Source organism: Macadamia integrifolia, chromosome 12 (genome assembly GCF_013358625.1).
Source record: "Macadamia integrifolia cultivar HAES 741 chromosome 12, SCU_Mint_v3, whole genome shotgun sequence".
In the NCBI taxonomy this organism is placed as follows: Eukaryota; Viridiplantae; Streptophyta; class Magnoliopsida; order Proteales; family Proteaceae; genus Macadamia; species Macadamia integrifolia.
Genome location: NC_056568.1, coordinates 21,553,903 through 21,567,771, shown reverse-complemented (window position 1 = coordinate 21,567,771; position 13,869 = coordinate 21,553,903). Strand labels below are relative to the sequence as shown.

Here is a 13,869-nt window from a genome sequence, read left to right as displayed (position 1 = left end):
TGAGGCCCACGGGCCAAAGAAGACAATATTATGCAATGTTAATGGGGCCAGGGCGTTACAATTGATATCAAAGCAGACCCCGACAGCATGTGGGGCCATAGCGGGGACTTTATGCCAAAAGGGGGGAAGTGTAACGACCCAAGAAATATGACAAGTACTAGATCCACCTGGGAGATCGGTGAGGTATACCTACCAAGAATACAATAAGTACTAGGGGTTTGGGAGATCGGTGAGGGTCTACAAACTTTAGTCCCACATCGCCCCGGCCACACATGCCCCGTTTGAGATTGTAGAATGAGTCGATAACCTAGCTTACAGGTTAACTCTCCCACCTGCTATGAAGAACATCCACAACACATTCCATGTATCAATGCTAAAGAAATATGTTCATGATCCTTCACACATATTGAGCGATGAACCACTTGACTTAAAAGTGAATATGACCTCTGAAGAGAGTCCAATTCAAATTCTTGATCAGAAGGAGCAAGTGCTTCGCAATCGATCGATACCTCTAGTCAAGGTGCTTTGAAAAAATCATACAATCGAAGAAGCATCTTGGGAGCGAGAATAGGATATGCGAGCCAAAAATCCTGAGCTGTTTGTAGATAGAGGTATGTTTTATTTCGTTTAAGTATTTAATTTTTACTTCCAATTTGTTAGTCTAAGAAAATAGAGGCCCATAATCCACTAGTTCAGGATCAAAATCGGAAGGTTAGGAAATCCTTTCACATTTGTCCTACTTTCAGTTTCACTTTCCAAGAAGAATAAATGGGTATAAGTTAAATTACCTTTAAGAGAGTTATACAACCAAATTTGAAGGACGAAATTTATATAAGGTGGGGAGGACGTAAAACTCCAAATTTCAAAAACCCTTAGTCATAACTGTAGTGTTAAAACGAGAATTTCACCCTAGAGGTATAATGGTAATTATATTGGGCTATCATTTTCAAATTCATTATTTAGTCAACGAATGTAATTTAAAATAAATTAATATGTTTAATATTATATATATATATATATAAATATTTTTACATATGAATTTGTAGCTTGTTAATTGGAATTAAGTTTGCAAGTGGGAGGTACTAGGTTCGACTCTCTTATGCACCATAATTATTTAACTTATTTATTTTAGATAAGTATAACAACCCAAGAATACGGTAAGTACTAGACCCGCCTAGGAGATCGGTGAGGTTCCCCACCAAGAATACGATAATACCAGGGTTTGGAGATCGTTTTTTTGCTAAAGATGTGAATATTATTAAAAGCAAAATGAGAGTACAAAGAAAATAAAAAGGGCAAGCCCGAGACCCCTAGAGCCACTTGAGACCTCCATTCCAGAAATGTTGGTCGAGTATCTTTGTTTTAGTATTGTAATTGTAATTGTAAATGTATTTATCAAGAATTTTTTTGTTGATTCAAGAAAAAGTTGTGCTTTGATCCTGGGAATCAATTCAGATGGAATGACCTTTGAATCAAAGAATGATAAATAATATCAAGGTATATTGTGTCCAACTTAAATTGATATACAAAAGAAATTATTATTACTATAGTAACAACATAAAAATAAATGAAGGAGCAATAACAATATTATTATCGCTCTAAGCCCTAGGGGCTTGTTTGAGTTCATATAGGGATTTCTCAAGCTTGAAAACATGGTTTGGAAACTTTGAATTTTCAAAACCAAGGTATTGAGCTACATATACTTCCTCTTAAATGAAGCCATTTAGAAATGCACTTTTTACATCCATTTGATATATTTAAAATTTTTATGGCATGCAAATGCTTGTAACATTCTAATGGATCCTAATCTAGCAATAGGGGCATATGTTTCATCATAATTAATGCCTTCCTGTTGATTATATCATTTAGCCACTAATATAGCTTTGTTTCTTATAATGTTTCAATCTTCATCTAATTTGTTTCGAAAGACCTACTTGGCACCAAATATGGTGTGGTGGCCGGGTTTTGGGACAAGTTTCAAACCTTGTTTCTTTCAAATTGGTGAAGTTCTTCTTACATGGTTATTATCCAATCACTATCTTTTAGTGCTTCTTAAATGTTTTTACGTTCAATTTTTCAAATAAATACAGCATGGTTGCAAATATCTTGAGTTTTAGATCTTGTTTGGACTCCTTCAAGTTCTCCTATTACTGGCTCTAGGGATGACCTTTGTGAGGAATGATTTCTTTAGATAATATCTCTTCTTTTTCTTGAGGTTTCTCTTTTCTTCTCTTTTCTTTATTTCTTCAATGACAACATCATTGTCATCCACTAGGGGTTTATATTTGTATTAGCAAGGATTCATCAAATCTGACATTTATTGACTCCTCTTCAAGAGATCTTTTATTAAACACTCTATATGCTCTACTATTGGAAGAATATCCTAAGAATATTCATTCGTCAGATTTTGCACCAAATTTTTTATGATAGTCTTTGGTGTTAAGGATGAAACACTTACATCCAAACACTCTAAAGTAATCAACCTTAGGTAATTTACCATAGTACAGTTCATATGGAGTTTTAGGAAGCATGGGTCTTAATATGATTATATATAATATATGAAAAGTTGTATTTACAGCTTCAACCCAAAAATATTAGGCAAGGAGTACTCATCGAGCATAGTCATAGCCATCTCTTATAGTGAAATTTTTTTTTTTTTTTTTCTTGGTGCGATTAACCTCAGCATTTGCATCAAAGAAAGAATATTTTGGCACATATTTTTAAATGGCCCTTCAATCTCTATAATTTAGAAGCCACCACAAACAAAGGAGTTCCCCCAAAGGGTTTGATCCAAGATGATCGAACACATCTAATAAAATCTTCATGGTCTGCCCAAAATCTCTGCATACGGAAAGGCACATTATAAGGGCGGGGAACTTCATCACATGAAACAATCACCGGGCAGTGGTTTGAATAGCTGGTCGATAAAACCCTTTGAGAACAGTCTAGAAAAGAAAATATCCACTTCTTGTTACATAGACTGCGATCCAAAATCGCACGAACATTGCCCACACTACGATTATTGGACCAAGTAAATTTGCAGCCTGAGGATGGGAGAGAAATCAAAGATGTTTTATCCACCATGGCCGCAAATTCACTAGCAGAGCTCAAGCTGAATCAACCAAGGCCATGCTTTTCATGAGCAAAGGGCGTGGCATTAAAGTCACCTAGAACCAACCAAGGAATAGACAAGCCTGCCATAAAGCATAGGTCACACCACAACTGCCTCCTTTCCACCTTGAAACTACTAGCATGGATGACAGAAAGAAAAAATTTTGCATTATTCACCACCACAAAAAAAAGAGAAAGAAGCTGCTCAGAAGTCATCACCACCACCAGTCTTGACACCTCTTCCTTCTACAAAACCCAAATATTGGGAACCCTCTCTATTTTGGAAGTAGATATAAAATCAGCCAAATAACCCATGGAAGCAAAGAATTTATTTGGGCATTTCTCAGGAACCACCTTTGGCTCCACAATACATACGATCATAAGATTTTGAGCTTTAATCACTGCTCTCAACGAGGCTTTCGACCTATTGTTCCGGATACCCTTTATATTCCATAACAAAACCTTCATCTATCACTGCAAAGTGGGGGAACAACCAGGGAGGGATGTCTCCCATCCCTGCAAGGCATGATCAATCGCCGCAATCTCCTGTACACGAGCACTTCATCGCATCAAGGTTGGAATGACCCTCGTAGGGGACACCGTACGTCGCCCCACTAGAATAAACCCCTCATGCGACAATGATGCTGCCTGATCTTCAAGATCATGTTGCATAATCACCATCCTACCATTATTCATGCAAGTGACATCAGGTAGCATATACAATCTATGATTCTCTCCTGAACCACTTCCATCCTTAGTGCACTCCTCACACAAAACAATTTCAATATTTCCCCCTACCATAGAGGTGGGTTCCATATCACCACGTGAAGGACCACAACAATCAGCACTTCCTAAATGATAATATCCCTCCCCTCCTGATAAAATCTCCTCCACTCTTCAAGAGGAATTCACATTAAGATCAACAAGCAGAAGATGTTGTTCGCCTATCATGAAAGGATCAGAAAGGCACCGTGGCTGCACTAAAATCTCTAAAACCACCAGTGGCCACCACCGTACGCGTTTTTTTTTTTTTTGAACAAAAGAAAACTTCATCATTCCCAAGATACCAAGCACAAAGAGAATTTCTTAAACCAAGAAAAAGTACAATTTTTGTACTTTCTTTTCTTTTCTAGGCTACCAAACACAGGCTAAAGGATGTGTATATTATATTTTTCTTTTAGTAGAAATACGATATGTGGCATGAAACATGCTTATATAGAGAATGCGATATGACACATTCTTTGTGCTACTTCACTAAAAAGTGTGTCTTGCTGCATGAGGCACCAGGCCTTGGGCATTGGGCAACGGTCTCATGGGGAGCTAAAACAAGGAAGGAAGGATCTTATTTTGCATGGATACTCGATTATTATTTCATTATCAAAAAAAAAAAAAAAAAAGACCCGAGTTGACTGATGAGAGCATCATCCATGAAGAGTTCTCAGGCCCATTTCCTCCTTATTTTATTTTGTTTTATTGAAAGAAACCAAAGTAGCCAATTAAGTACCATTTGTATATAAGTATCCACCAAACATTGAGGATACAAGGGGAGTCTTTCGTTACCTTCCTTACCAGAGCAGTTCATCTGGTTAGATCAAAACCGTATCCCAAAATATCCATCTTGCCAGGCCCTCTTTTAGGTTTGATTGATGTAACTTATTGGAGTGGCTGTGAGTGCAAGATGGTTAATGTAATGGAAGTTTCATGTGGGTTGCAGTGGAAGGTAAGGGCGAGCAATGGGTCATCCAAGCTTCTGGTTCCAGAATTGGGGCTTATCCAAAGAACTTGGCAAGGACTCTTAGGTTTGCTTGCTGAGAGCTCATCGGAACTGGGGATGTTTCTCAAGAAAGCATGGGCATTAGGAGTTGAAGATCCTAAAAAAGTCATCCATTCTTTCAAGGTAGCGATAGCACTTACCTTAGTATCAATGTATTACTATGTGAGGCCTTTATATGATGGTTTTGGAGATCAGAATGCCATATGGGCAGTCTGAAGTAAAAAAGAGTAAATACCTTCTTGTTTATATGGGTATAAAAAAAGAGTATTATACTAAAAATGGGGAAAAAAGTAAAGTTACAACTTCTTGGTTTGTGTATGGCAACATTTATATTCCAAATTAGTTTTTCTGAGTCGAAATACCTTTAGTGTTTATGTTAATTTGGAATATTCTGTACAAAAAATATTGTATGGTAAAACCCAAATAAAAAAAAAAAAAAATTCTCTCTACAAAGAAAAAAAACAGAAATACATATGGAAAGCAAATAAACAGAAGTGATGGAGGTGGTGGAGGCGGCAATTGAAGAGGTGATATGGGGGTGAGTAGGAAGAGGATCACTGGTGGTGGTGGTGGTGGTGGTGGTGGTGGTGGTGATGATGATGGGGGTGATGGTGTTGGTGATTATGGGGGTGAGGGGGAGGTGGAAGTGGGGGAAGAGGTGGTAGTATTTTTTGCCGTGGAGGAGAGGAAGAGGAGGTGGTGTGATGGGGGAGAGGAGGAGAAGGAGGTGGTGGTTATATGTTGGGTCTTTTTTGTCGCCCAATTTTATTTCTGTTTTCTGAAAACCACTTCCAATTCATTTTTCATAACATCAAGAAATGTGTTTTTTACCGGTTCATTCAAAAAAAGCAAAAAAACATACCGAATGTCACATACGTGTTCTGTTTCAAATGTGTTTAAAAAAAGCACGAAAACAACATAATATTATATATATATATATATATACACACATTTATCATTCATATCCTTGTTCACCAATCTTGGTAATAATATTTTTCCATTTATAAATATCTTCAGTTCTTGGCAACCCAAACCTCAATTTATTGCCTTCCCTTCACCAAGAGTTTAGTCTCTAGTCTTTACAACAGTAACAATTGTTTTGGAATTGCTATTGAGCTACAGGCACCTGACTTCGTAAAGAAGCATCTCAGTGATGCCTGCATCCAATTGAGTTTCCACTGTTCAAGGGTGTTGAAAGAATTGGCTATTTCTATCAAGACAATGAGGAGATCTTTCAAAATAGATTTGTCAATTGGAGAGATGAAAGATGCTCTACTAGAGCTCCAAAATGTTTTAAATTCTCTCTCTACCCTTCTCAGTACTCCACCTCCATCATCATCACCTGTAGCAGAAAATTCTGAGGAGATGAAAAACCCAATTTCAACACCTACTATTGTATCTCTGGTGGAGGTTGTTCCTCTCCTTACCCTAGCTTCAATATTGATTGAAATAGTGGCACGTATTGAAGGGGTTATCAAAGCGGAAAATAATCCTCTGTTTTTCCTTGTTTTTCTATCTGCAGAACACGACACGTGGACAATTTTAAGACCAACGCACCGGATGTAATAATCCCCACCCAACCTTGACCGTTGGATCCTCTGTTGTCCACGTGTTGTATTCTGCAGGTAGCAAAACAAGGAAAAACAGGGATGAGAAAAACAGAGGATTTTGATCCAATCAAAGCAGTGAACGAGTTAGCAAATTTGTCAGGTTTCTTACCTCAGATCGAAGAACCCATGAAGCCCACCAGCAGGCCTAGCTCAGAATACAAAGATGAACAAACCATGAAAGTCCTGCAACAAATTTGAGACAAGAGAAAAGGAGGAGATGATCTAAAAGACATGTCTATCCATGTAAGATACAAGAGTGTTGTAAAAACATGGCCTGTGGCTAGCACCCTCATCTAATTGGTGGATGTGGTGGAAGTTAGAAATGTAATTTCATAATTTGAATTTAAAATAGGAATTGAGCCTCCGTATGTCTAGCTGTGTAAGCATACGTTAGCATCTCCTTGTGTGTGTCTCTGCTCCCACAATAGTGGGTACATATATTATTTCATAGAAAAGAGGAAAGAGACACACAGGAGGTGCTAGTGTTTATTACGCAGCCTGACACTGTTTTTTAACCATTGCATTGGTGGAAGGGTGTGTTGGTGATTGTCTTCTTGTGGGAACTCCAATTTCTTGCAATCCTATCACTCATCGAGATTTTTTCCAGATAAGAGAGAGAGAGAGAGAGAGTCGAGTTCTTCTCCTATCCGTATTGAATAGAACATACTGAGTAAAATCTTCTTCATGTAAAACCTATTCGATTTAGATCGAAAAAATAGTAAGGATTCTATGAAACCTTGTGCCATGGCTCAAATCAGTAGTCAAACCNGGGTGGGGATTTTCTATCAAACCCCTAATCAACTCGGTGCAAAGTAGAATATTATCAGAAATACACCCTCAATAAATGCAGACTGATTAATACTAAGCTTCTCTGCCACCATATTCTTCATCCGATTGGCTAATATCTTAGTCACAAACTTACATAATAGGTTGCATAGAGTGATAGTACGAAAGTCAGCCACATCACAAGCACCCTCCCTTTTAGAAAGAAGGCATAAGAAAGTTTGATTTACCTTTTTAACGTGGCTGGGGTCCAAAAAGAAGGTTCGAATAGCTCAAATAAGGTCCACCTTGATAATCTCCCATGCAGAGTTGAAACATATTGAACCCGTCAGGGCCAGGGACCTTGTTCACTTTGATGGCTTTAATGGCAGTAAGGATCTTCTCTTCCTAAGAGATGGAGGCAAGAATACTAAGACATCCTTAGATAGGACTTGATCAAGATAAGGTCAGACTAAAGAACTCCGTAAAATGTCAATTTTGGGCTCTCTAGATTTTTGTCTGCAGAAACTTCCTTCCATGTGGATAAGATCAGACAACTTGAGGGACAAGGATCTCTCCTCCTTAATCATAGAAACATTCCCCACATCACCCTGGAGGCGACTTTGGATAGTCTCAAGATAAACTCTTCAGCGATACACTGGGGAGGAGATGTTACCTCAAGGAGCATCTGTTCCAAGTTTTAAGGGCAAGCTTAAGAGAAAAAGTCACAAGAGGGGAATGGGAATATACTACTGGCCTCTCCCAGGCATTGCGGACCACGTGGAAAAAGTCCAACATGATCAGCCCACATATCGAAGTACAGGTTGGGACCTGCAGAGATGTAAGTCTTAATTTGAAGGATTATGGGAGAGTGATCAGAAACTCCCGTACCCTCAAACACTGCCTCAGAGGATGGAAAAAAAAGCAAGCCATTGCTCATTCACTAGACGGGATGATAAGGTGTTTACATTTAACTGATAAAAATAAAGTAAAATTGATGCGATCCCTGGGTTTGGAAACGGTATTTGGGTTTGCTATGGGCCACCCAAGCACTAGATAACTCAAATGCTTGAAATAATGGCGGTTCTGTGATTATACTGAAGTTGCAAAGGAGTGACTGTGGTAAATAATCAGATGTGTTAAGGTGCTACTTGGTGGACGGGATATATGTATTTATTTGTTGGGGGTAAACAAATTAAAGGTGTGGGGTAAATTTGGAACTAACCATAAAAAAGGTTTCAAACAACCACAATTTGAGGGTTGTCTTTATCATTTGGTCGACAAAGTGGCAACCCTTTTCGATTAAGTTGATAGAACTTACACACGTGGTTGAATCCGAAATTTCTAGTGAGAGTTCGTCATGTCCAGACCCTTAGCAATTGGCTAAAGGACACCCAAGCAGTAAGCGATTAAAAGAGGTTTAAGGACTTGAACTGTACCCAGCGGTTATAGCATAACCCAATACGATTCCAAGTAGAAATTTTCCGGCAAGAAGAGTTTCATCGGTAAAGAAGTTCAGGCTAAGGTCACCTAAGAGGATCAAATTTAGTTCTCAGGATTGGGGCTGAGAAGAACAAACACAACAGATATCAAACTACACTTGCTGGACCGCAACTATTGCCAAAACCCAGAATAGGAGAATATTGGTATTAACCAAAATGCCAGAGAAAAAGAACGTGGTTAAATAGGAAGCTAGTGATGAGAAGGAGAATAAAGAAGGAAGAAAAAGGAAGAAGAATAGAAAAGACACGAGAGTAAAGAAAGAAAATAAATATCTAGTTATCCTTCTGGACCAAAATCCCAAGTCGGGCGGGTCGGGTCCTCAGTTGGGACTCTTAAACAGTTTCGGCCCAGTCCAAGGAAGTGCTTCTGCACCAATTCTCCCGCTGTTGTGAAAAACTCATTCCTCTGCGAGTTTTGTAGAATGGTTGAAGGAAAAGCACTAGTGGGGCTGTCTGCTCCTTTTTTGCAACTCGAAGAAGATCCAATATATGAAGCTTTGGGGTTGCATCCACGTCTTTAAAATTGTGGGAAGAATGGATTTATGATGGGGAATGGCTTTCCCTGCTGAAGGGAAAATCTGCAATGCAGCTCTGCTCGTAGCTGATGGCTCATTCGATACATTAATTGCCTTGGCTCCAATTATTTGTGCAAGTTATTAGAACTTGGAGGAAAAGCATCAACTTCTCTGATTAATGAGTAACTTCTTTACATTACTGCCTCTCTCTCTCCCTTGACTAAAACAATGCGTTGCTTTGTGTGGAACTTGTAATTTATTTGTTCAGTTTCGGAAGGTCACCAGTATAAAAAGAAATTTGTGGCTTATGCCATTAATATGTACTGAATTTCAGGTGAACATTATTTTGTTTAGCACTGTAATGTTTCATATTTCTTACTTATCCATGTGCTAGATGGCACCTATGCTAGGGTGTTCAATAAAGTGCCTCTTCTAGATTTTTTATGGTGTCAGAATTAGCCACTCTTGGTGGTCCCTACAAACTTGATGAGTGGAATTCAATTCTAACTGGATTGTTCTAGATGATCGAGACAAGTCCACCCATTCAATGATTAAGATCATCCAATTGGGATGATATTTGGGTAAGGAGATCTCCTATGATTGGACATGCATTTATTTTACCATGTGAAGAATGTAGTAATAAATATTGTTATTTATTACTGCACAAACTGCCCATTGTAACCTTTTTTTAACTCAATAAACTTACCAGGTGAAACTATCAATTTTAGAAGTGAAAATACTTCCGTTTTTTGGGGATACCTTGATTTGGGCAACAACAATGTTTTACTCGTTAGCCAGTTGGCATATTCTACTTATTGGTTAAAGTGAAACTGTGAGTATTGACTGCGTGCCATGACGCTACTTCTTAATTTCCCTAATCTTCTACTGCACTTCTGACAGAGAGAGGTAATTTCCTATCCATCTATTAATGCTTCTCGTCGGCTGCTTCAATTTGCTGTAAGAGAAGCAGTGGGTACTTTACGGCCATCAAATTTAAGAACAGAGGCATCTTCAAAGCGTCTTCGGTCTGTGGTTTCTACAGCAACTGTAGATTCATCAACAGATGAGCAGCCTCAGAGAATAAAGTCTGTTGCAAGGGTGCCAAATGCAATGGCAACTGCAATCAAAGCTGCAGCGGAGGCTGCGGAAGATGTAGTTAAGGTTAGATGTTCGGGGAATGTGTTTGACCGTTTGGGTCATAGTATGGACGTTTCACGGGTGACCGACCAATTGCCAGAATTTAGGTCATCAAACATTATGGAAACAGGTTTTGATCAGACTCCAGGCTTGACTCACTCAGATTATGTTCGAAGACATGAATATGATGAAGAAGTCAACGGGAATACGGCACTATTGGACAGGGAAGCAGAATTGGCTTCCGATTCTGCATCTGATAATGATGGGTATGAAGATATCAATGTCGTGGGTCATGGAGTCAGAGATGCTTCTCAGACCGGCACATCTAGTGGGAAGGAGAGGGAATCGCTGACGGTGGAGTACAGTGTAGCCAAGAACAAGGATGAGGTTGCAAGGAAAAAATGGATGCAAGATCAGGTTCCTCCTAATACGATCACAAACACATCTCGTAAGATTGTGAATATCTCTGTGAATGTAAACACATGGAAACCACCATATTACCAGGAACCAAGGGAGATCGCAGAAATCAAGAACTGTAAAGCTGTTCAGGAGACTCAGGTGGTTGCAGGGAAACCTGGTGCTCAGCTGTCAAAGGAGAATAACAACATTGTGGCTGGTAATGAACATGTAAGTTAAAATTGTTATGGAGTTTAGTCATCTGATTATTATTTGATGTTGACCTGAAAGCCAGAATTATGTAATAGGAGTCCTTAATCCCTTTTCTACTTGGACTTCTATTGCAGCTTCATTTCCTTCTTTTGTGCTTACTCTTTGTGCTGGATAACTGATGTGGTGCTTATGTCCCAATCATTGGCAGGAATCATCCATTACACATTCTCAGAGAGAGTCTCTGAAGACTCTGTCTACCCCCCCTGGTAAGAATAGATTCCATTGTTTCAGGAGCTGCTGATCTTCAAAGTCTGCATTTCTGCTATCTAATCAACATAACAGCTGTGCATTCTATGATCACGCTATTTATTTGTTTTTCATCATAGATTTCTTCATTACAAAATCCTGATCACATGATAGTCTCCTTAGTATGTTTATGAATCTTCTTCTGGTTTTTGGTTAGCTAACGGCTTTTCCTGCTATTTTGCAGGTTCATGTTCTACAGGTCGTCCTTTGGAGGATGCTGAATCTAGGACCATCTATGTTAGCAATGTAATAAATCTTGACTCCAACCTTAGTTTACCAGCATAGGAAAGGTACCTTCTTGTTTCTGATGTTCTGCGCTACTGTTGGTTTTTGTAGGTTCATTTTGCAGCCACCAAGGATGCTCTTTCCCGGCATTTCAATAAGTTTGGGGAAATTCTAAAAGTTGTTATTGTGACTGATGCAGCAACTGGGCAACCAAAAGGGTTGGTTTCTACACGAACTGTTTCTGATATATTTTTACTTCAGATTGTTTTGTTTACATAGTAGCTGAAAACATCGACTGAGCAGGTCGGCCTATGTGGAGTTTATGCGCAAAGAAGCAGCTGAGAATGCTTTGTCTCTGAACGGCACCTCCTTTATGTCACGCATTCTGAAGGTATACTAACAGACGAGGAATATAATTGGTGGTAGTAGTTTGGATCCTTTGCAGCAAATTTTAGTATGGTTGTGTTAATTGTTGATGATGAATTTTCTTGTTCTTTAGCAAGTTTGAAAGGGTCATTTGGGATGAGGGTCCTTCCGATAGTCGGGTTGGGTTAATTGTGCATGTCCAGAACTTACCAGTCTTGTATTCTGACCACCCAGCTGGTTGCTGGATTTTTATGATCAGCAGACAAATGGGTAAATTGAACCACTTCAATTGATCGTAGATTATTATGAACATTCCTAGAAAGCTCATGAATGATTCTTCGTTCTAAGAAACAATTTTTTTTTTTGTTTAACATTCTAAGAAATATTTGAAGTGTGCTATGTTGGACCACTGTGCATCATCTAGATATGATCTGACATGGTGGTCTCCATTGTGACCTGGTGGTCGCATTAGTGTGAAGGCATCCCTGGACATTTTTATTTTCCAACATCTTGTTGCATGCTGAGCAAGCTAAATTTTATCTTTTCTTCTTGCAGGTTGTCAAGAGAGGCTCTGCCAGTCAAGAAACTGCTTCTATGATGACTTGGCCTCGCATGCCCCGAGCATCACCATTTGCTGCTAGGCTTGCGAGAGTTCCTTTTCCAAGGGGCATCCCAGGTGCATTCAGGGCTCGTCCCCCAATCAAATCTGGTGCCCGGAGCTTGCAGTGGAAGAGAGATTCCCAATCCACAACAGGTGGGGAGGGCAGTGCAAGTGTCCAGCATGGATCCACACTCACCAACAACAATGTTCCATCTGCTGCCCGGAGTCTCACCTACATTCGTACAGGACCTAATAAGCCAGAAGGAAATTCTGCCCCTGCTCCTGCTTAATTTATCAGTTTTTTTCCTGGCTGCCTGATTACATTCAGAATGTTCATTTCCATAATAACAAGCCAAAATCCGATGACAATTATCTGAAGCCTTATATCATCAAAATCAGTTGCTGGGAAGAATTATACTGGTTTCGATTTCTGTGACTGCCACATTGACAAGCATGATCTGATTTGGTGGTCACTTTGAAGGGGATTGGGTGAAAGGGGGGGGGTTTAAAACTTCTTTTATTTTGTTTTCTGTTTTTTCGGGGATGAGGGCACAGTGGACATTGAAGGAAAGGAGTGGAAGGCTGTGACAGTTTCCTTAATTCTTCTTTTGTCACCCAAGTGCCTTTTTGCGGGGAGAAATGATGCTATTTGTGTAGAAAGAAATATGTGAATATGGAGAGAAGTGCTATCCTGGGCTTTGGAGGCTTTTGCTGCTTGCCTTTGTCCATAGGTAATCTTTAAACTTCAGTTAAGGTGTTATTTGCACTCGCCTAGGGGGAAAAAAAGAAAACAAAATGAAGCAGAATAAAATTACAAAAGTTCACTCTGATGGTGTCTGTTGCACTTATTTCTCATCCTGTATATTTCTTTACATCTTGTGTCAGTAAAACATCAATTTTCTTTTTCCGACTTCATATCTGCTTTTTCTCTCTCCAAGCTTTCAGAATTATTGTTGAAGGAAGACTCGTGCGAATCTTAAGGTCCTTATAGTTTTTCTGCATTTTGGCTTTGATTGTGCAAGTTATCTTAAGCTCCTCCTATCGTAATGCACCATTATATAGAAGATTACACAAGAAATGTCGATCTTTCTTTTATTTCTTCTCTCAATATATTTTTAGGGAGAGGGATAGGCACACCACATGGTAAGCTAGCAGGTGACACCAATGGGGTGTGGACGGGGTTCCATGCAGGAGGGGCATTTTGTAGGGGGAGTGAGGGAGAGAGCTTGCTATAAACAGGTGGTGTGCCTAGTTTTTTCCCATGTTTTTATTATGATATTGAAATAAATTCTGTAAATCACCTGTGCTTCTTTTATGATCTTCTTTCATTCCGTTACCAATCAATTTTATC

The 13,869-nt window shown here is 39.2% G+C and overlaps 1 protein-coding gene across 1 annotated transcript; it reads left to right on the top strand.

The window, feature by feature from the left end:
- Positions 1-5,417: 5,417 nt before the first annotated feature.
- Positions 5,418-13,433, top strand: LOC122094795 (nucleolin 2-like). The gene is made up of 8 exons (XM_042665394.1): positions 5,418-5,612; positions 6,008-6,295; positions 10,175-11,038; positions 11,229-11,286; positions 11,511-11,572; positions 11,663-11,769; positions 11,855-11,942; positions 12,473-13,433. Exons 1-8 carry the CDS (start codon positions 5,418-5,420, stop codon positions 12,806-12,808), a joined length of 1,998 nt encoding a protein of 665 aa, XP_042521328.1. The 3' UTR covers positions 12,809-13,433.
- The last annotated feature ends 436 nt before the right edge of the window (positions 13,434-13,869 follow it).

Excerpts from the sequence above, each read along its gene's own strand:
- LOC122094795 (XM_042665394.1), top strand. The coding sequence starts at position 5,418 with ATGGGGGTGAGTAGGAAGAGGATCACTGGTGGTGGTGGTGGTGGTGGT. Across the intron at positions 11,573-11,662 it reads GGACCATCTATGTTAGCAAT|GTTCATTTTGCAGCCACCAA; the intron begins GTAATAAATCTT and ends TGGTTTTTGTAG. Across the intron at positions 11,770-11,854 it reads GCAACTGGGCAACCAAAAGG|GTCGGCCTATGTGGAGTTTA; the intron begins GTTGGTTTCTAC and ends TCGACTGAGCAG.